Below are 22518 nucleotides of genomic sequence, written 5' to 3' on the forward strand. Positions count from 1 at the left end.
TTGGGAAACCTCAACTTTGCAGCCATGGCTGCTTGAAAGTCTACCACATTCAGAGCCTGAGTCTGGAGTGAAGTTTCAAGCCCACTTAGGTCCATTTTAGCAGTTTCTCTGGGCTGGTAGAGCATACAAAGCCATGATGGTGTCTCAGGACAGGGCAGGCTGCAAGGGACTGAGACCTCTGGGCAGAGCCTGTGGTTATATCTGAGTAGAACCTGTAAATGGCTCTACCCCTGTGGGACAGCCAGGCTCAACCAGCCTCTTGCTGTTCAAGAGGCACAAAACCATAGGAGTGGTTACAAAAATTTATTTCTGATTACCAAAAAAAAAAAAAAAAAAAACCCAACCCAACCAAAACCAAACCTTCTATATGTTTGTACGTCCCTTCTCTTGTTCAATTGGAAATCAAGGCACATCCTCCCAGGTGCCAGGCACAGGGTGATGCAGGGCTCATGCTCTAAAGCTGGCATAGCCATGCACCAGGGGCCCATGGGGACTTTTTGTGTCAGGGTAGAGGAGGTTCAGGCTGTGACAAAGGCAGATCAGGCTGAGGATCCACAGGAATTGGGAAGGCACCACGTCTGGCTGATGAAATGTGACCTGGGAAGTTGCCTGCTCCCCATGTCTGGTTGTTGCTAAGCCCCTACCCAAAGCCCCCATACTGGTGGAAGTCCAGGGTAAGATGTGGCCCTCAAGAAGGTCAGTGGGGTTTTTGCATCAGCCAGAAAGCCAGCATGGGCTCTGGGTGATTGATGGCCAGCACTCCCAGGAGGCAGGGCTGGCACTCCAGGGACAGGCTAGAGAGGTCAGCTATAAGGGCTAAGCTTAAGTAATTCTCCCCACCTACCTCGTGCACATGAGAATAAATGGTGCTGATATCTGGACTTGCCCAGTCCAGCCCAGGCCTGGTGACAGAAAGATGCCCCAGGTCTGGATGTCTGAATCCCGAGCCTGCTCTGGGCTCTGCCCCTGAGCAGCATTGGGAAACCCTCAGCCATCCTTCTGCAGGGCCTGCAGTCCTCTTCTGCCTCCCCTTCCTGCAGCTGGAAAGCAAGGGGAGGGCAGAAAGGGACAGCTTTTCCTTTTGGGACCGGCAGCATCGGGTATCGGAGAAAAAACATCTGTGAGCACTTGCTGCATCCCAAGCGTTGAGGTGATGGAGACTCCAGCAGGAGGGATGATGGTGCTGGGTCCTGCAGACAAGGCCCAACCTTGTCCCTCTGCCATCAGATTGCACTGGACTTGCTGCGCCGGAGCAGGCAGACGGCAGTCACCAGAGATGTCAGAGTGGTGAAGACAAAGAGCAGGATGAGGATGACCCAGTAGTTGTACAACATACTTTTGTGGGAAGAAGGCTTCTCTGCTGGGATCATGTTGGTGAGGTTCAGCATGTAGCCCAGTGCCCAGCCAATGGAGGTTTCTCCTGCCTGTGGGAACAGCACAGAATGGTCACCACCCTCATCACCACTGGCATCAAGAGACCTTCCAGAGATCAGTGTAAGCCCATGGGAGGAGTGGGGGGGAGTCCCCAGCACCCTGAACCCTCGCTCACCCACATATCCAGACAGCTCAGGAACAAACCAGGGACAATCCTGTGCTGAGCTGGGCTCACCTGATGGGAGCAGCATCTCCTCAGCTCAGGCCAGTCTTGATTTCACTGCCCATCCGAGGGCACTTGGGATCCTGCCCTGAGTTAACTTTCCAACAAACCTGAGCAAAGGGTTGTTTCAGGTGCCCAGTGTCTTGAGGACCTGAGTCCATCAATACAGTTCAGCCAGCCCATTTTTTTTTTCCATCTCCCAGAAGATCCACCCCAAAACTGGGAGTCCCATCCTGCCTCTCTTCCCTGAAATCTTCCCTCACATTGCTTGGCTTGGTGTGGTATCATCTCTCCTGCAGGGCTTTTTGGCCTAACTTCAGGAAGATACCATGGTATGAATATGTTCTCTGGTGTTGCCCACCTTCTTCTGAAAGGCAATGTTGGGAAAGGAATGGTTGTTGAAGTTGTAGCCTTTGGTGGTGAGCAAATAAACGAATGTGCTGACAGCACAGTAATCCGGCAGTCTCTTCTCCAGTTTGGGGGCTTTCTGGAGCAGCTGAGTGGGATGCACAGAGGGAGAGAGAAAAGAGGTCAAGCCAACAGAGTCCAAGCTTCATTTTTATAGAATCATAGAATGGGCTGGGTTGGAAGGGACCTCAGAGCTCATCAAGTCAAACCCTTGATCCACTCCCCCCGTGGTTCCCAGCCCATGGCACTGAGTGCCACGTCCAGGCTCTTTTGAAATATCTCCAGGGATGGAGAATCCACCCCTTCCCTGGGCAGCCCATTCCAATGGCTGATCACCCTCTCCCTAAAGAAATTCTTTCTCATGTCCAACCTAAACCTCCCCTGGCACAACTTGAGACCTCTTGTGCCCTCTTGTCTTGCTGAGAGTTGCCTGGGAAAAGAGCCCAACCCCCCCCTGGCTCCAACCTCCTTTCAGGGAGTTGGAGAGAGTGATGAGGTCTCCCCTGAGCCTCCTCTTCTCCAGGCTGAACAGCCCCATGGGCCTGAAGCTCTGGCCCATGCCCATTTGAGCCTCTCTTCGTCCCATGTGGGAGCCATTACCCACCCTCACCCTGCTCCATGGGTGCCAGGACACCCTTGCCTCCTCACAGGGCTGCTCTAGAGGCCAGGTGATGCCCACAAAGAGCAGTCCTCTCCACCCTGCTGTACCCAAGGAGCCCACCTCATTCCAGCTCATGGCACAGATGGTCTTGGTAGCATCTCTCAGGTCACCAGGCAAGCGCACAGGTATCCCCATCACTGTCTGGATGAAATCAAGTGTATAGAAGAAGGCAGAGAAGGCCTGGTGGAGGAAAAGGAGGCAGCTGTGGGACAGGCTGGCAGCAACCCACCTCCTCATGAACAGCCATGGTGGGCACAAGCCCCTGCCCTTGCAGAGCTGGAGCTCTGGCTTTGCCACCAGATGATGCTGGTGCCCAGGGCCAGGCCACCAGCCTGCTCTGTACCAGCACTTACAATGAAGTTTCCTGAAACCTCTGGTTGGAAAATGCCATCAAAGGAGCAGCGGGAAAAGGAGCAGGAGGTGAAGTCAAAGAGTTTTTTGACATAGAGAGCGCAGAGGCTCCCGTTCCCGGTGCCAACCACGGTGACGGTGCTGTTGAGGGCAAGGCTGGGCCTCTCCTTCTCCGTGCAGGGGCTGTCGTAGATGTTGCTCAGCACCAGGCTCTTGCGGTAGTCAGTGGGCCAGCAGGGATGGGAGACAGTTGCTTTGTAGCTCTCAGCCTTACAGAGAAGCAGCAGAAGGGACACGTGAAGCATGCTGTAGCCCTGGCAGGGCTGGCACCATGACCACAGAATCAGAGTCATAGGATCAGCTGGGTTGGAAGGGACCTCAGAGCTCATCAAGTCCAACCCTTGATCCACTCCCCCCGTGGTTCCCAGCCCATGGCACTGAGTGCCACATCCAGGCTCTTTTGAAATATCTCCAGGGATGGAGAATCCACCCCTTCCCTGGGCAGCCCATTCCAATGGCTGAGCACCCTCTCCCTAAAGAAATTCTTTCTCATGTCCAACCTAAACCTCCCCTGGCACAACTTGAGACCTCTTGTGCCCTCTTGTCTTGCTGAGAGTTGCCTGGGAAAAGAGCCCAACCCCCCCCTGGCTCTATCCAACCTAAACCTCCCTTGGCATAATTTGAGACCATGCCCTCTTGAGACCATGACTTGCCTGTCCCCACTTCCCTGCTGAAGAGGTGTGAAGGAGCTTGGGCAGCTTGGGGGTTACAGAGTTGGCAGTTGCCATAAGCATGGTGAGATCACTTAGGACATCATGGCTCTGACTGAGGGGTGCAACACCTTATGGAGAGGGTGGGAGGAAGCTCTGGGACCACTGGAGAGGGCTGGGGGAAAAACCCGGGTCGGCTGGAAGAGGTTCCTAGAAACAGAGCTGGGGCACCCCCCTCTCTAAACACCCGAGTGAGTGGGCAAGCACGAGGTGATGACAGGCAGCATCTCTGCCACCCAGATACTGGTACCTGGAGGAGCTTTGAGAGCAGCCTCCTGAGGACCTGGTCCCTTCCGTAGCAGAGGAAGCTGTGGGTGTACACTTTGTACTCCTGGCCATACAGCTTCAGCATCACCTCGTTCCTGGGATCTTCGATGGTGTCCTTAGTTTCAAAGGTGATCTGTGTGGAAGCACCTCCAAAGTCCATGGCCCCCAGAGTCTTCTTCTGGGGCTGGATCCATTCCCCGAGCCACCCACGCTGAACACGACAGACAAGAGCAGACATCAGGATGTGAAGAGCTGCAGGACAGCCTGGCCACTCAGCCCTCCCCAGCAGGTACCACGCTCCCCTGCCCACCTTGATGAAGTTCTCCAGGAGGTAGTTTGCAGTCACCCAGCCAAAGACTCCTTCTTCTTCCCCCGACAGGATCTTTGCACCCCGGAAATCGAAGGGGTAGGACTTCAGCGTGGCTGCCACAGCTCTGAGGACAGCATCTGAAGCCTGCAGGTTGGTGATGCTGTGGGCAGAGTGGCAGGGCTGGGCTGGAGGGCCACGAGCGGAGCCCTCGCTGCCCCCACAGCCCCAGCGGCCTGGATCTGCCACAGCACACAGGTCAGGAGGCAACTTGGGTCCTTGCCAGGGTAACTGTAGGGCTGTCCCCCCAAAAAACCAGCTAATTGCCCTTGTCTCTGCTGGAGAAGGTGTTGGGAGGCAGGGATGGGGGTGTGCTCCCTCCTCCTGAGCCGTACCCCAGGGCTGGGTGAGGAGACATGACTTCCTCCTCTGTGTGGTTTCCAGAGGGTAATTATTCTCACTGCATCCCATCAGACTGGCAATGGGTGCATGGGGACTTCCCTCTTAACTGGCCAAAAAAGCTGCCTGGGTTACCCTGGAGTTGGCTCCATGCCAGCCCCTTTTCAGGCAGGGATGTACCCCGGAGCATCTCCCTGCTCTGAAAAGCAGGAGGTCCCCTGCAAGGGGCACGGAGCTGGCAGGGTTAGGTGCTTTGCCTGGCAAAGGGGACCTTTGTGGCTGTCCTTCACCATCTCCATGGGTGGTGAGATGGCAGGGTGGCACGTCAGGGCCCCTGGCAGTGTTTGAGGCCAGGCAGCTGGCACAGCTGGAGCGAGCACTCACTTGAGCAGGCGCATGCCAGCCGTGGCACCCAGGTAGAGCGGGGTCCCTGCCTGCTTCTCCTTGGGCACATCTCCCAGGGCCTGGTTCAGGCAGGGCTCCAGGCTTGTGCCGGCAGCTGAAGGGTTGGAGCTGTAGCTGGAAATGCCAGGACCTGCAGAGAGGAAACCGCATTGCTCCCTGGGGGTGGTGGGGAGATGCTGGGTGGGGAGATGCTGGGTGGGGAGATGCTGGGTGGGCAGCTGTGCCCCTCTCAGCCCGGTCAAAAGGCAGGTGCTGCAGATTCCTTTGGTTGTGGAGCCACCCAGAATCCAGCCACATCTCCCTGTCCATGCCACACCCCTCGCTGGCTAACAGCCAAGGTAAGGATGCTTAAATGGGGAGTGGGAAACTCCCCCCTCACTCCTCGCTGAGCAGAGAGAGCTGAAGTGTGCCCTGGCAGAAAAAGAGAAACCGCAGGTGTGCAGAGCTGCAAGTTCTGGGGGGAGATGGGAAGATTTTTGAGAGCAGAACCAGACCCCTTCCAATACCTCACTGTGCTGGTGAATACACAGGGAGGGAGCTAGGTGGGCATGGCAGGGGCTTCTATCACGGTACCCTGCCCCAAAGGGACATGACAGACCCTGTCACCAGCCCGTGGGATTGAGCAGCCCTTACCCTCCACATCACACATGCTGTGCTCGCTGACCACCCCGGTGTCGTTCTCCTTGTCCGCAGGCCACTTGTAGATGAACATGGCTGTGTGGGAGGACCCAGCATCCAGCACGATGCCAAACTGCAGGGGGGAGGCAGCAGGTCAGGTCAGGGGGCAGGAGACCCTTAAATTGTCCCAGACCACCCCGTGGGAAGGCACTGAGGCTCACCCACCCCCTGTGCCCCCCACCCTGCCCTGTCCGGCAGCTTCAGGAGCATCGTCTGGCAGGTGGGTGGCTCAGCTCCTGCCACATCTGCTTGCCCAGCACAGGCCTGGAATCGGGCACTCTCCTAGGTGGGATTACTGGCAACCCCAGGACACTGCTTGGCACAGGGATCCCTTTGTCTCACAGAGTGTGAGGGTGTCTCCCCCAACCCCACTTGCTCCCATCTCCCCAGATTTGTGCTGAGCTGTGCCGGGGGTGACACCTGGGAGCAGCTTCTCGGGGATGCCTCGCCAAAGAAGGGCAGCCAGGCACCCCGTCCCTCCTGCCCTTGTATGGTGAGGCCATTCTCTGGCTATAAATATCCTCACTCCTTCCTGCCAAACAAGGTTACCCAGCACCCAGGGAGGGGTCGCCTGTTCTGCCTTCAGCTTTGCTGTCCGAGGAGGCTGCGGGCTTGGGGTGGGAGCTGGGGAGCAGTTGAGCATCAGTGGTGTAAAAGCATTTAAGACTTAATCCTGCCTGGTTCACAGGCTCTGCTGGCCCTGCCTGCTCCTGGCAGAGCCCCTGGCTGTGGCAAGCAGCTCCTGTCCCTGCCCAGCACAGAGACCCATCCCAGCCCTGCCTGCTGGGTGTCCCCATCCCTCTCCCACAGAGTGGGCTCCAGCCCGGGTGGCCACAGAAATAACACTGGGAAGAGCAACACTGGGGACACCAAACCCACCCCACAGGGATGTGGCCATGTGAGTTCTGACACCTGTTTGGATCCAGGGTGGGCACAAGAACCCCATGTGCCTGTGCTGGGGGAATCCCAGTTTGGGGGATTTCTTCTTGCCTTCTCTAGGGCTGGCTCAAGCTGTGCCCAGCCCCATGGAAAGCTGGCACCAGGGTGCACGTGTAGGCTTGTGCAAGCACACATGTGAAAGTGGTGTGTGTGCCTGCAGGTGTGCACGTGAGGGTGTGTGTGCACAGACACAGGCACACGTGTGCAAATTGAGGCGTGGAGGTGTACATGTGAGTGGGTGCATGTGTGTAGGGGGCACGCTCATAAGTGTTCTCGTGTGTTTGTGTGCACGTGTGTCTGTGTGTACATGCACTAGGTGGGTGTGCATGGGCATGCTGCCTGCTCCAGCCTGACGAGTTGCAGCACAGGAGGCTGCAGCTGCAGCTCTGCCTCCTGCACAGGGCAACCCACAGGAAAAGGTGGCACCAACCACCCCCCCCACACCATCCAGATCAAGGTCTGCACAGAGGGGGTGTTTTTGGGGTGACAGTGACATGGCCAGGGCAGGCTGCAGAACCCCACAGGCACGCCCTGGTGCCCTTTGCTGCCAACACCTCCAGGTTGGAGTGGGCATCTCTCCCTGGGATCCTGGTGTTCCAGTGGCAGAGCTCATTACACCCCAGTGCAGGCTGGCAAAGGAGGCAGCAGCCCAGGATTTGTGGGTCAGGGCCCCAGGAGATCCTTTGCCTGGCCCCAGCAGCAGAGGTTGCAGTGTTCTGGCCCAGCTGAGGTAACAACATGTGGCAACAGGACCAGCACAGCCTGGTGGGTGCTGACAGCCCGGGGAGTGCCCGGCGCCCAGCCAGCACCAGCACCAGCACCATGGCAGCTCCTGGCTGCTCCATCATCAGGGGAGCTGCCATGGCCCCACAGCAGCCTCTCTGCCCCATTCCCAGGGTGCAGGGTTTTGTACCCCAGCCCATCCCTGTGGAGAAGCCATCCCCCACAGTGGTGCTGCTGGCTGTGAGCACAGGAGTGTGCAGAGGAAGGGGCTGAGGCTGACCCCAAAGCCAAGAAGGTCCCCCAGGGATTAAGTGCCCTCCTGTGTCCTCCTCCAGACCCAGAGGTGCACACAGAGCTCCAGCACCTCCGTGGGAATTGGAGATGGGGCTGCGATGGTGCCAGTGCCTGTCCCAGCTCCTGTCCCTGTCCCAGTCCCTGTGTCGGGGCAGCAGAGCTGCACAGGGGACCCTGGCAGGTTGTCTGCAGGGCCCCTGCAGATGGGAAGCCTGGAGAGGGAAAGACTGGGCTGAAAGCCCATCCCATTAGCAATCTGCAGTGTAAGCACTGCTCACAGCTCTTTCAGTTGAGGCGTCCTGTGCCTGCCAAAGAGCAAGCTGGGAACAAGGGCTGGAGGGACACAAGGATGCCCTAATGCACCCTCACGCCAGGGCCTGGCTCCTGTCATCCCTCTCATCCTCCTCAGCACATTCAGTGCCTGACACCCTGGAGCTTGGCAGGACCCTGCACACGTGTCCATGACCCTGTCACCAGCCAGTGGGACAGTCCCCACAGTTTTTCCAGATTACAGGTTTTTCTAACAACAGGACCCCTCATCAGCTCCCGGTGATGGGGTTTGGGGACATACAGGTCCCTGATGTGGCCCCAGTATCCCTGTGCCACCTGGGGGCTGTCCCACCAAGCCAGGGATGCTCAGTCCTGAAGATGCTGAGGAAGGGATGCAGAGGGTGCAGATGTCCCCAGTGTCCCCAGGGCAGTGAAGACACGATTAGGGCTCAGGTGTCCATGGCTCTGCCCAGCCGTGTCCCACAGCTGAGGAGAGGAATCAGGGGACACTGAGAACTGCCCAGCTCACTGCAGCCTGGGCCATGCACCAGCCCACACCCCACAGACCCTCTGGATAGCCCCGAGGGGCAGTACAGGACCAGCCCAGCCCCACAACTCCCTCAAGGACAGGGAGACCTGTGGGTTTTTGGGGGGTTATGACAGGTTTCCTACCCCTGCAACACCTGCAGCTCCCTTGCAGGGACAGCTTGCAGGGGAGGAGCCCATCAGGCATTGTAACAGCCAGTGAAGACGTTTGGCAAAAGAAGGAAAAATCGTTGTCAAAAGAAGACAACAACCAACAGCAGTGGTGCCAAAAGCCCTACTGTGGACCATCAGGGGAAGGGGAACACCCCACTCCCAGGATCAGTCCCTTTGATAGCAGGATAATAGATCTGGAGTATTTTTAGGGCTATACTCCAAGGAAAAGAGGTCAAAAGGGAAGACATGGAGCTCAGCAGTGAGCAGTGCTGGCACCCAGCAGCTGCTGCCAACACGGACCAAGCCAGCAAGGACCATGTCTTGCCCAGGTGAGTGACAAGGACATGTCCAGGGTCCCCTACAGCAGGTCCACCCTCTAAATGATGCCTGCACATTCTGGGCTGAGTTAGATTGGGATAAAGCTTTTCATCCCCAAAACAAGTCTCAAAAGCAAAACCCATCACCATCAGTGGTGAGCTCTGGCAGGCAGGGCTTCACTGCATGCAGCATGCTGGGCTTCACTTGTGTGTAGCACATCCAGGAATAGTGCAAGATGCCAAGTCCCAGGCTGGACAGGGTGGGGACAGGTCCAGGTGGTTGTTCAGGGATGCTTGGCCCCAAAGTACAGTGCTTTCTGCAGACTGGAAGGTGCTACCATCCAGAGAGAGAAAAAGGATGAAAAAACTCAAAAATTAAAATTCTGGCAATACACCTGACTTAAAGCAAAGCTTCAGCTTGGAACCAGGAGCAGAAAAGGCTTCCTAGGATGGCTCAAGTGCTGCAGATAGGGCTCAGCACCAATGCACCTAATACAAAACAGACAAAATCTGTTTTGAAACCAACTGTGGGCACTGCTCGTTAAGCCTCAGCATGTGGCAATGGGTGGCAAAGAAAGGTGTCACAGGGAAAGAGTTAAACATTGCTAGTTTGATGAATAGCAGGTGAGGATCATCTTGGCTAAGCCAATCCAATCTCTCAACCTCATCTCTGTTGCATCTGACAAGCCCAGAGAGAAGGCAACACATTTGGCAGTAAAGCTGGCTCAGAAAGTTTCCATGTAAATTGCTTAGGATGAGAAAAAGGGGGTTTTGGATGAACCATTTTCCAGGATGAGAGCCTGCTCCCCAAGGAATAGCTCAATCTGCCACCAAAAAAAAAAAAAAAAAAAAAAAAGGAAAACTTTTTTTAAAACAAAAGACTTGAGCTGTGAAAGAGGGAGACTCAGCCAACAAGAAATTGGTTGGGAACGTCTTTCAGCATCTGAATTTACAATGGAAAAGAACACAAAAAAGAAGCTTGTTCTCACGGGGAAGTGCATTTCTGGTCCAGCTTCTCTGGCTCTGGCGATGCAGCCACAGCCCAGGGGCAGAGATGATGCTGGGGTGGGGAGGGGATGCCCTGGCCCCGGGCAGAGCGGCAGCAGAGCCACATCCCGCTAATTTTTAGGGTGTCCAGCAGACCCCTCTCTCAAAGCTCAGGTCTGAGGTGCTGGACGTGGGTGGCCGGGGGTCCCCTGGGACCAGGGCATCCCCGGCTCTGCGGAGCCCGGCGGGGGTTTCTCCCGCCCCTCAGCTCTGCGCAGCCCGGCCCCTCCGCCCTGCCGTGGCTCTGAGGATGCCCTGGAAGCCGGAGCCCCTCCCGCCCCGGGCAAACAGCAGATCGGGGGTCCCATTGCTGCTCCCCCGGCCTCGGTACCCCGGCATCCCCGGGGCCCGCTGTCTCAGTCCCCTCCGTGCCCCGTGTCCCGACCCCGCTCACCTTGAAACCCGGCGGTCCCCGCGTGTCCCCGGAGCCCAGGCAGAGCAGGAGGATGCCCAGGAGGCAGCCGAGGGCGAGGAGCAGGAGGATGGCGGCGACCCGACGGGCCATGGCAGGGACGAACGGGGCAGGTAAGCGGCTCCGCGGCGGCTGCGGCGGCTCCCGCTGCTCCTCCTCCCCCGCCGCCTCCTCCTCCTCTCCCGCCTCTCCCGGCTGAGTCACCGCAGCCCCGGCCCACCCGGGCGGGACACCGGGCTCTGCCGAGCTGCGGGGGGGGCTGTGCTGCTCCGGGCTCCGTCCTGCCCCCTCCCTGCCCCATCTCCAGCCCTGGGGCATCACCCATCACCGCTACGCCAGGATCGGCCCCATTTACACCTTCCCCCCCCCCCCTTCCCGGAATAATCCTTGACCCAGGACTCAGCCCCATCCCGCCCCCCCGAGTGTGACCCTCGCCCCGGGCCCGGCCCTGTCCCTCCCTGCCCCAGGCATCACCCTTTCCTTGGGGCTCAGCCCCACCTTCTCCCTTCTTCCTGGTCCATATCCTTTGGATCAGTCCCATCTGCTCCCCCCTCCAGGCACTGTCCTTTACCCAGGGCTCAGCCCCATCCTTCTCCCCCAGAAGGCATCGCCCCTGCCCCAGGACTCAGCCCAAAGGTGGGTTTGGTGGAGGTGAGAGCACCCTGAGGGACAGAAAAGCCCTGAGAAACTTCCTCACCTACTACACTTAACAGCCACACGTTTGTTACTGCTTTTAATCGTGACAAGGAGTTTGTGACAGCCCTGAGGAGCCCAGAGAGATACTGGGACTGTTTTTCGTATGCTCACAAGTGAATAATGCAATGTGTCTCCACATGGAGCAGCGAGCCAAGGAAGGTTGGGCCCCTGGCTCTGAAAAGGACATTTGGAGCTTGCTGACACAGTGGGATAAAACAAAATAATAAACAAGGAAACAACCAAGGAGAGGAGGCTGACAGAGGATGCAGCTTCCGGCCTGGATGGGTTGCAGGCTGGGGGTCACACTTCAGCTCCTCACTGCCTGACCTATTTCTGATTTTTTTTTTTTTTTTTTTGCAAGAAGCTGCTGTTTCTCATGCTCTCAAGTGCCCTGTAAGTCCACCAGCACCAGCAGTGAGGTTTCTGCAGGGCTTCCTGCCCATCACTGGGGGGTCTGCACACAGAGGTGCCCCAGGGGCCCAACCTGTGCTCAGGGCCCTTGGTCCTCACTTGCTGCTGAAGGTGATGGCCAGGGATGAACCCCGGAGTTGTCCCCTAGAGCTATGACCAGCAGAGTTTGGGGAAGAAAATGACTAAATAGGAGCACAGCAAGTGACCCTCACACAGCTGGTGTCCATCACTGCAGCACAGAGCATCCCACAGGACCTGGGATTGTTTGCAGGTGTGTCCATTTCTGTAATTAATTAAGCATTTAACCTCTGGAAAACCAGGAGGTCAACTCCAATACATTAATATGCTAATTTATGTGAAAAAAACTATTCCCTTTGCTGCTTCTGCTGCTAATAACACAGGAAACCAGATGCTTGTCCCTGAGTGTTGGCAGAGCATCATTTTCTCTGCCCTCCTGCATCCCTGCTGACTGTAAGGCTCAGCTCAAGTTTCCACAGGGAAATTCCTGCCTATGCCTGATTCTCCTTGCACCCTCCTCATCTGCTGAATGTTTCTGTGGTGCTTATCTGCAGCCCTCACAGGGGCAACTGCAGCAGGGTTAACATTAACATAAGCAGACAGATCTTCCTTGGATTGCATTTATAATCCCTTTCTTAATAGCTGCCAAGCCTGTTTCTCTGTGACTGGACAAACAGTGAGAAGAGTTCTTAAAGAGATCAAAAAGGCACCAAAAATCTCTTTTCCAGATGGCAGTGATCAAAGACAGGCTGGGACACCCTTGTGGGGGCAGGGGTGATCCCTTGCTCCTAATTATTGTGTTGCTTTTGGGGACTTCACAGTGAGGCCCTTTCTGCAGGAGGTTCCTCGGTGTGGTGGGACCCTCCTGGGATCTGAGTGGAGATGTGTGTGGTGCAGGCTTGTCCATCTTATTCCCAGGCTGCACATCTGTGATCAGGAGCTGGGGGTTTCCATCCCTTCCCACTCTGCACACAGTCACATTTGGTCCCAAGGGGCAGAGGGGGTTGAGCCCATGTCTGCATGATCCCGTGCCCATCCCTGGCTGAGCCTGGGTCTCCCAGGAGAATCAAACTCCAAGAAAGAGCACGGAGAGCTGGGACACACTGGAAACACTCCCAGCCACACAAGGGGAATGACAGCCACGTGAAACCCTCTGCAGCCAGTGAGGGTGCGTTGAGGGGGGGAGTGTGCCAGCACTGCCCTGAGAGCAGCCCAGCCAGGGTCAGGAGCTGGCAGTCCCCAGCAAGGGGATAAATTTCTTGTCATCTCTTGTCAGAGAAGGCAGCAGCAGTGTGGGCAGCAGGACAGAGCAGGACAGAGCAGGCAGTGCCTCTGCCTACACGATGCAGGCAGCCCCAGCCCCTCACGGGGAGAACCCATCCATATCCCCAGGGAGGGAGCAGAATCCTGCACTGAAGCAGCCATCTGTGCCAGCCTTGTGCTGCTTGGCATCCAAAAATGACATGTCCCTGGTTTCCTCAGGCAAAGGAACCTGCTCTGTCCTTCCTACAGCACCAGGAGAGCCCTCGCTCCATCCTCTGCACATCTCTGGACTCAACCCAAACAGTTCTGTGTCCCTCTGGTGTTGGGGATCCCAGAGCTGGAGCCAGCACTGCAGGGGGTCTCACCAGAGGGGTCCCTGCTGGTCATGCTGTGGGTGCTGCAGCCCAGGACACCATTTCTGGGCACACATTGCCAGCTGATGTCCAGCTTTTCATCCACCAGCGTCCTGAAGCTTTTCTTTGCAGGGCTGCTCTCAGTCCCTCCATCCTATCGGGGCATCCCCAGGGACACGGTGAAATTTTAGGGGGCCTGATTTGATAACAGGAGGGACAGAAGCCCTCAGCATCACCAGACATTTATGGGAACCTCAGATAACCGTATAATCAACCAGATGAAGAGAGAGGGTTTGCTGTGAGCCAGGAGTTCCCCATGATTTAATGCCAATCTTGTATCTTACAGCCTGTGGGGAGGTGTCACCTCTGTCATGGGCCAAGGCAGAGAAGAACCAGGTGTACCTGGGAGATGTGGCAAGGCACGGGGGCACAGATGGGCAGAGCAATGTCACAGGCAAAGGGCATCCTGGTCTGGAGCCCCAGATCCCAGCCACATTGGTGCTGCCACTCACCTGGGAGAGCACTGGGAGCCTGGTGCCAGGTGAAGCTGAAAGAGCTGAAAGGGACCTGCAGGCTCTTGGTGTGTATTCCCACATCCCTTGAAGAAATCGTGGGCACTGAGCAGGTCAGCAGGGCAGGGCAGACAGGGCTTTCGCCCCCCTTCCAGGAGAGGCACAGGCTCCCCAGAATATTCAGGCAGGTCCTGTGGAATCTCTGTCCCTGCCATCCCCACCATGGGAGAAATATTCACTGGGGACAAAGAGGTGGGTGAGGAATAACCCAGCAGTGTGGGAGAGGCACTTTCCAGGACAAAGGACAGAGGCTTCTCTGAGCCACCTCTTCCAACACAAACATCTGCTGTGGGGCCACCTGCACCAGCACTGCCTGGGCTGAACCAGTGGAGAAACTGGGACAGAAGGGATTTGTTGCTGGGAGGTGGTGGGGGGGTTGCTGGTGCTGGAGGTTCTCAAGGTTATTCAACATGGATGAGCACATCTGGGAGCACTGGTGGGTGGCACATCTGGGAGTGCTGCAGCTCCGTGTCTGTGACTTGGAAACAACAGGAGGAACGGAATGAGCCTGGAGACACTGCAACAGGCTGAGGTCCAAAGGGAGGGATTAGGGACAGGGTTTTAAGCTCCAATCTGCAAGTTCCCCAGGCAACAGCAAGTGCAGGGGAGATGGATCCAGGAGCATTCAATAATCTTGGGATTAGGATGAGCCACCAGCGTGGGCGAGCCATGAGCAATGCACAAGTGCTCTCACAATGCACTCAAGCTGCTAGAACAAAACACTCCCTGATGGGAGCCCCAGGGTGCTCCTGACCTGCTCCTGAGGGTGCCCAGGAGGGCAGTGGGTGCTGTGGTTACTCTGCAGAGACAGGACAAGGAGCATCAGGCAGAGAGAGGGGCTGGAGGGCAGCACTGTCCCTGTGGCAGGCAGCAGGGACATTGGGGACCATGGGGTACACAAAGGTGTCCCCAGCAGGGACACAAAACCCATCTGTGTGAAGCAGGGGTCAGGGCTGGGCTGAGGCTGCTCACAGGCTGTGGTTCACAGGAGGGAGAACCCCCAGCCATGCTCTCAATCCCAACCCCCACCCCAATCCCAGTCCTTCTTGGGAGCAGCACTGGACACACAGCCAGGTGGAGAAGTTGTCACCTGTCCCCTGTCCCCAGGGCCATGTGCAGCTCTCCCTGGCTCTGGGCACAGAAACCAGCTGGATTTTCCAGAGGGTGCAGCCACCCCATGTGCCCAGAGCTGTCCCTGCCCAGGGACTGCCAGGCAGGCTGAATCCTGCTCCATCCAAAGCACTTGGGCATCTGGGCTCCCCCGTGTCCTGAGTGGAGAATTCCCATAATTGCACAGGGTACTGGGAAACCTCTCAGCACCCTCTCCTGCCAGGGTTCAAGGTTTTTCTTCCATGGACACTGAAGTGCTCTGTGACTGGAAGGGCCCCAGTGTACCCAGGGCTGTAATCCCCATTCTGGCAAGGATGCTTTCCTGGAAGGAACATCAAACCCAAGCACAATTCCCTTTCCTTGCCTTACTTCCTAAAAACCTTTTCTCTCTCCAGTTTCCCAGGGCAGCTTCTCTGCAGTGCCAGCCCAGGGGGGCCATGGGCAGGGATCAGCCAGGAGATAGCCATTTTCTCTGGAGAAACCCCACTGGTTTCTCCCAGCAGCCAGGCCAGGAGGGGGCAGAGGGCAGGGATCAGCCAGGAGATAGGCAGTTTCTATGGAAAAACCCCACTGGTTTCTCCCAGCAGCCAGGCCAGGAGGGGGCAAAGGGCAGGGAGGTGCCTCCCCATGGGGTGCTCACACCTCGAGCTGCTGTCTGGGGACATCCCAAACCTCAGTGACCCGGGAGCTGCTTCCCAGGCTCCTGGTGTGAGGCTGCAGATCCCAGATCCCAGCAGGGCACAGGGATCCTGTTGGCTGCACACTGGGGCCATGGTGGAAGGGTGCTGGGATGCAGGGCCCTGGGGTCACATCCTACAGGCTCTGTAGAGCCCCTGAGGGTTCATCTTTCCCTAGACCTGCTGGGTGGGAGGAGGGAAACCCACGATGTGTTCTCTTTAGAGTATTTTCTCAAATGTCCTAAAACTCAAAAGTGGGAGTCAGACAACCCAAACTCCTCAATTTTGAAAAAAAAAGAAAGTTTGTGAGCTGCAGGAATTTTCACAGTTACACTTTTTGGTTTTTTAATTGAACTGCAAAGCTGGACTTTTATCTGTCTTTCAGGGTCAGCTGGAGCTTCTGAGCCCACTGTGGAGTGCCACGAGTTGTCGTACGAAAAAGAAAATGTGCTGTGAAGTTATCAAAAAGCCCCCGAGAGCCTCAGTCATTTCCTCTTCCTTCACACACCCCAAACAAGGATGATTTATGAGCAGCTGGATGCTGCACAGGGATCTCTGGGGCTGTGCATGGATGGACACCCTCGAGTGCATCCACAACCCAGTGTCACTCCTGTCCTGGGGAGCATCCTGGCTGGCAAAAGGCCCAGGAGGTCCAGCCTCCCTCCTTCACTAACAGATGCCAAAGATTTGGAAGAACCACAGTCCCATAATAGATGTTATATGGTGCAGGTGAGAAGAACAAGCAGGAAAATCCCCCCCAACCCGGCGGGTTGAACACATTCCTGAGCCTGGAGTGGTCACAGAGGTGATGGAGCCAGGAGAATCATAGGATGTGAGACAGCTTTGGGCTGGGAGAAAACAAAAGCTCATGCAGTTCCAACCCAGGGACACCTCCCACCAGCCCAGGTTGCTCCAAGCTGGCCTGGAACACATCCAGGGATGTGGCAACCACAGCTTCTCCGGGCACCCTGGGTCTCAGCACCCTCACAGCAAAGAATTTCTTCATGAAATCCAATCTAAATGCAGAACAGCTCTGTCCTGGGGGGATCTCTGAGACTTTCAGGGCTCCAGATGCTTCACTCTAAGCCACCACCCTGCCCTTTGAAGATACATTTGGGCTTTTGTAACTGGGACAAAAGGAGAAGAAAACACCCGGGTTCCTTTGTGGGTGCAGCCTCCAGGTGCTCCTCTGTGCCCCTGGGCTTGGGCCTGTGGCTGGAAGGGCATGGGAAGAACACACATCCCACCTTCATGCTCAGCCCTGTTTCAGGTTTCAGCAGGTGAATTGGATGCAGCTGTTGAGTGCTTTTTTTCCAGCTTCAGCTGGATTTTGATTTTTTGTGGGGTGGGAGAGCAATCACGGCTCCAAGTGCTGCTGATGGGAAGCACTGCACTGCTGCAGGGGAAATCAGCCACTGCTGGAATTGTTATTTTTTTTTCAGCACTAAGTCCTTGGGCAGGGATGAAGTTAAACCCTCAGTGTTGAAAAACTGCATTTTGCATGAGTGTGAAGTTTGGCAGAGGCTGGGGGTGCAGAGAGCCTGCCAGAGGTGTGTCCAGCAGCTGCTCCTCTCCCTTCCAAAGAGCAGAGGTCGGGCTCCTGAAACTCATCCTGTGCCTTGTGCTGAGGGAACTGCCTGAGCTGGGGGGTCCTCAGGTGTCTGTCAGCCAGCTGGGAGCTGTGGTGGGGATGAGCAACCACATCCCAATCCCAGCACATCCACCCTCTGCTCCTCCTCCTGCTGGGGGGACCTTGGGACCCAGCACTGGGTTTCTGTGGCAGGGATTTTGTAGTGGGGGGGGTCTGCAGGAGTGGTTTCAGTGAGAAGACACCAAAACCTGTCCCCATGTTGGACCCAACCAGCTCTAGCTGGCTCCAAGATGGACCCACCACTGCTCAAAGCTGAGAGCATCAGCAAAGGTGGTGGTTCCTCTGGGGTAAGGTGTTTAAAAAAAGGAAAAAAAGGGCTGAACAGCATCCAGGGGGGAGGAGGTGCTCCAGGCACAGCTTTCCTTGCATCCCCCCATGAAGCCAAGGGGATCAAGCCATCCACCTGCAGCCCATGGATGTCCATAGTGGAGCAACCATCCCCCCATGGAGGATTCCCACACCTCTGCCTTCCTGCAGGAACCCTGAGCAGGAGCCTGTTTGGCCTCTGAGGGGTAGCTGGAGACCCAGAGTGCTGCCAGGAGCCTTCCTGGCTGTCCCCATGTCCTTCCCCCACCTAGGCAGGTTTGCACATTGCTTCCCTCTCTGCCATCCTTCGAGTGTCTCTCATTAGAGCAAGCCCAGGCTCTGACACTTCTGGTCCCTTCTGGTCCCTTCTGGTCCCTGGGGGGTGTTCAGCCAGAATTCCATACCTGGGGTCACTCACAGCTCCCATGTCCTGCCCAGCACCAGGCAGAGTTCATGGGGCTGAACTCTGAGCCCTGTCCCAGGCTGCTGCAGCTCAGGCTCCTCTCAGCAGCCCCTGGGACCATCGTGTTGGTGCAAGGAGCTCTGTGTCCTGGGGTCACTGGGGTCCCCTGGGAGCATCTGGGCAGCCCATGATGGGTGAGGACTTCACCAGGGAGGTTGGGTGCCCACTCAGGCCGAGGCTGGGACACTTCTAAGCAAAGCAACCAGGTGGCAGTGACCATTATCCCACAGCCTGGCCCAGACCTTTTGAATTTTCCCCCAAGTGATGTGTTTTCCACTCGATTTAAAAATAAAATCCCAGCAATAAAAAGCTCTGGCTAATTTTATCCCCTGCTGGAGTTTCCCAGGCTCCTGCAGGACAAGGCACCTCTCCCAGCTCCCAGCACAGACAATGCTCCTGCCACGAGCAGATGGGGGGCACGGGTGGACGTGGGGACATCACTGAGTCCCAACAGATTTTGCTGCCCATGGAGAGGGTCCTTGCTCTGCACCTTGCTGGTGAGCTGGAAACAGAGTGAGGAAAAGGGGGGGGTTGGTGTGCAGGGTGGGGAGCAGAGTTTGGTGTGGTGACAGCAGTCACAGTGTGAGCGGGGACATAGTGACAATGGTGACAATGGTGAGAACACAGACACAGTGAGAGTGTCTGGAGATGTCACCAGGAGCAGTGCCATGAACTGGCACACCAGTGCCTGTGTCCCCTTGGCATCCCCCCCTTTGCCTCCCCCCTGTCCATCATTAGGGGGTGTTCATTAACACCCTGAGCTGCAGCAGTGGGGAGCTGGAGACCTGACCAGGGCACCTGGGACCTGTCCTGCAGACCCGTGTCCCAGTGCAAATGTCCTGTGAGCTGGGGGAGCCACCAATGCCACGGAGAGACAGGAGGAAAAGCAGCTCAGGGCCTTGGAAAAATGGTGGAAATCCTTGGAAAAGCCACAGGAAGCTGAGATGGGCCCCAGGGGAGGCTTAGAGCTCCCACTGTCCCCCAGCAGCCCTGGTGGGAGCTGTGTCCCCCCCAGCCCCTGCCAGCAGAGCAACTGGGATGTTCTGGTCAGTGTCAGATCCTGCTGGGTGAGCTGCCCCCAACCTCCTCACTAACACAGCACCAACAGCTTCCCCTTTCTTCTTAACCAGATAAAGTTTTGCAATATTTGGGTTTTCACAGCCCGGTGGGTTTCGTAAGAGCAGGATCCCACTCAGGGCAAGCAGAGGAGGGGAAAGATGAGCAATGGAGGTGATGAAGGCTGAGGACCCTGGAGAGGAATAAACGCCCTCTCCTCCAAGCATTGCATACAAAAAAAATGCTTTTTTAACATATTCCCTCCCTCCTAATTTCAGGATTTTAGAAAGGCCAGGGAGATTTATGGCTTTCTGAGAGTTGGCAGAGGTGCAACAGCCTGCTCATCAGAGGAAAATGTGAAAAATGGCTGAGCTAGAAAAAAAACAAACCCTCAGGATTTCAGTCAGAAAAGCAAAATGACAGCTGACATGTCCAGGTGTCCTGGGTGTGCAGAGCACAGAGCTGCAGGGATCCAGCTGTCCCCAAAGACCCCTCCAAGAACTCCACCAGGACCAGACAAACGCCTCTGGCTGACCTGGAGGTTGGGGTGCCAGGGATGCTGCTGGGGTGCTGGGTTCATCTGTCCCTGTGGGACAAGCCCAGCAATCCCTCATCCCAGCAGCAGGCACTGGAATGGACTGAACTGGTGAGGAGCATCAGCACTGGGATGTCTCTCCCAAGTCCAATTTTCTCTCTTCCTAAGCCATCAGAATTAAATATTTAATTATGAAATGGTGAAATTATTTGGTTATGATCTCCCTGGCCCACCCAGCTGAGCTCTCTCCAAGCTGGTTGGAGCATCCAGACCCCAGAAGAGCTTCTGGCACACAGGGGCTGATCTGCCTGTGGAACCAGCTCTCCCCTGAAAAGTGTTTTAGCCTCAGAAGTAATGGAGGTTTTGGAAGATTTTAAGATCTAATGAAGATTTTGGAGGCAGGCCAAAGAAGTGGATGCTTTCAGCATGTCAGAAAGCTCACGGTGGGAGGCCCAGGATGGGGCTTTTTCTGCGTGGCCACTTAGAAATGGCTTTTCTGTTTCAACTGGTCCTAAATAGAGCAGAGGGAAAAAGGAAAGTGTGCTTTCAAAGCCTGAACTGGATGCAAAACAATACCAAATATTTTCATTTGGGGCTAAGCAAATCCTTGGAGGCTGAGGAGGTGCCTTTCGGGTTTCCTTGCTCAATCGACAGGACAAAAAACACTTTGTTGTTTTTTTTTCCCAGTTTACCCAGCACTACGTGGGATCCGTTCATCTCCAGCCGGTGTGGTTGGTGCCTTTGCACCAACACAAAACCCTGTGCAAGACCCTGTGGTGGGCACTGCAGCCCCTGGCATTGCTTGGGGCTCAGCTCTCCCTGAGTATCCCTTCCACCCCAGCTCAGAAACTGCAGAATGATTTGGGCTTGAAGGAACTCCCAAAAATCACCTTGTTCAACCCAATGGCAGGAGCCAGGCCATCTCCAGCCAGGTAAGGTTGCTGAGCCATCAGATCACCCCTGGGGATCTGGAATGGTAAATACAGGTGAATATTTTGCCCTGCAGGTGTGTGCAGCAGCAGCACGAGGGGCACAGTTGTCCCAGGCAGGAGGTGGATGCTCTGGTTCAGTGTTCCCAGGTTTCTCTTCCCCTTGTTCCCTCCATTTCAGGGCTGTCCATATTTCCCATCATGACACTGTCACCAAGTTCAGGTGACTGCCAGGAGCACAGCAGCAAGATGGAGAGGAGCCCAGGGCTGAGTCTGAGCAAACCTGTGTCACTTGTGACACTGCCTTGCAGGAAGGGTGACACTGTGCAGGGTGACACTGTGCAGGGTGACACTGTGCAGGGTGACATTGTGCAGGGTGACACTGTGCAGGGTGACACTGTGCAGGGTGACACTGTGCACCCGGGCAGGGTTTGGCAGTGGCTCTGTCCTCACATGCAATGAGCTGGCTGGAGGCCATACCCAGGGGTCCAAGGAGCTGAGGCTGGGATGTCCTGGTGGCACTGGGGTGTCACTGCTGTGTCTGAGCTCTGCCTGGTCCTGCAAGGCAGGGAGTGAAGTCACAGCCCCTGTGTCACACTCAGCTGTGGAGCAAAGCAGGAATTCTGAGAGCCCCACCCCCCCCCATTGCAATGGGTCTCCTAGGAGGGAGCATCTGGCTTCCATCAGCTGTGCCTTGGAAGAGGCTGGGTCTGCTCTGCCAGCAGCACCAAGCAACTGGACCGGGCTGGGACCATGGCTGGAGGGACACTGGACCTGGCAGGGACCTGGAAAGATGCTGGAGCAGAGCCAGGATGCTGTGCTCAGTTCCCATCAGGATGAAGATGTTGGGGGTCTCAGGCACAGCCGTGGCCCCCAGGACCAAGCCAGAATCAGGAGGCAGAGGCTCAGCCACTGCTGCCCTTGCCATCCCCTGCAGGGCAGAGGGCAGGTCTGGTCCCCTGCCACTTGGGAGAGGATTTTTGCTCCACTGTGTCGAGTGTCAAGGCACAGGGATGGTCTGGGGCAGAAGAACATCTGCAATGAGGGACCATGGGGATGAGCAATGGGTTCCAGGTGGCAGCTTGCAGGTCTGAGATGCAGTAGGCACCCCCTAAGCCAAGACAACCCTGCACAGCCCAGGTCTTGTCATCACATCCTTGGATCTTCTCCCAGGGATTTGCACTTGGCACAGAGCACATGGGGCTGACAGCATCCTGGAGCTGGAGCTGGAGCAAAGAGGCAGAGCTGGAGCTGCTGCTTCAGGCAGCAAAGAACCTGCAATGGGCAGAGCAGTTTGTGACCATGCAGTGGGGAAGAAAAGTAAAAAGTACAAAATGTACGGGCTGGGGGGGCCACGATGTGGTTGTTCTGCTGGCATTTGGGATAATTGCTCTGCTGGAAGAGCAGCTCTTTGCTAAGGGGGTAGCTGGGCATGCAGCCCAGTCTGCAAGGGCATGAGAAGGGCATGGAGCTGGGCAGGAGGAGAGAGGGAAACTACAAATAGACCTGGGTGACTGGATCCTTCCCAAAGCACATAGCTAAGGACACAGAGGATGAGATCCTGCATCACCCAGGGCAGCTCAGGGGACAGAAACATCTCTTGGTTGAGCCCAGACAAGGGTCAAGCCCCCCATCCCCAAGGCCCAGCACTGGGGACCCCTCAGTGTCATCACCAGTGCCCGGTGATGTGAGTGTGGATGCTGTTGTGTTGTGTTGTGTTGTACCAGGAACTGACAACCCCAAGTGTGGAGGGGCTGAGTTGGGGTGGGTCAGCAGGACCAGCAGAGTCTGGGGACAGCAGGGACCTGCTCTGGCTGTTCCCATGGTGTGGTCTCCAGGTGCAGTCAGAGCCCTGGAGGTGCATTCCAGGTGTGCCAACCCAGCTCCAGCAGGACCAGAGACTAAAGAGAAGGGAAGATGTTACCTGCATAACC

At 56.4% G+C, this 22518-nt stretch overlaps 1 protein-coding gene across 1 annotated transcript; it reads right to left on the reverse strand.

Annotated features, from left to right (window-relative positions):
• Nucleotides 1-291: 291 nt before the first annotated feature.
• On the reverse strand, nucleotides 292-10844 carry ENTPD2 (ectonucleoside triphosphate diphosphohydrolase 2). Its single transcript, XM_071766399.1, has 9 exons — nucleotides 10527-10844; nucleotides 5799-5916; nucleotides 5145-5295; nucleotides 4365-4524; nucleotides 4038-4265; nucleotides 3020-3286; nucleotides 2727-2846; nucleotides 1959-2093; nucleotides 292-1424 (listed from the first exon to the last, which is right to left on the reverse strand). Exons 1-9 carry the CDS (start codon nucleotides 10635-10637, stop codon nucleotides 1224-1226), a joined length of 1491 nt encoding a protein of 496 aa, XP_071622500.1. The 5' UTR covers nucleotides 10638-10844; the 3' UTR covers nucleotides 292-1223.
• Nucleotides 10845-22518: the final 11674 nt, after the last annotated feature.

The sequence above is a fragment of the Heliangelus exortis genome, chromosome 22 (assembly GCF_036169615.1).
Source record: "Heliangelus exortis chromosome 22, bHelExo1.hap1, whole genome shotgun sequence".
NCBI lineage: Eukaryota > Metazoa > Chordata > Aves > Apodiformes > Trochilidae > Heliangelus > Heliangelus exortis.

Coding starts and splice junctions, on each gene's coding strand:
- ENTPD2 (XM_071766399.1), bottom strand. CDS start 10,637: ATGGCCCGTCGGGTCGCCGCCATCCTCCTGCTCCTCGCCCTCGGCTGC. Junction 3,287..4,037: donor TGCTCTCAAAGCTCCTCCAG/GTACCAGTATCT, acceptor CTTCTCTGTAAG/GCTGAGAGCTACAAAGCAAC. Junction 1,425..1,958: donor ACATTGCCTTTCAGAAGAAG/GTGGGCAACACC, acceptor CTGTTCCCACAG/GCAGGAGAAACCTCCATTGG.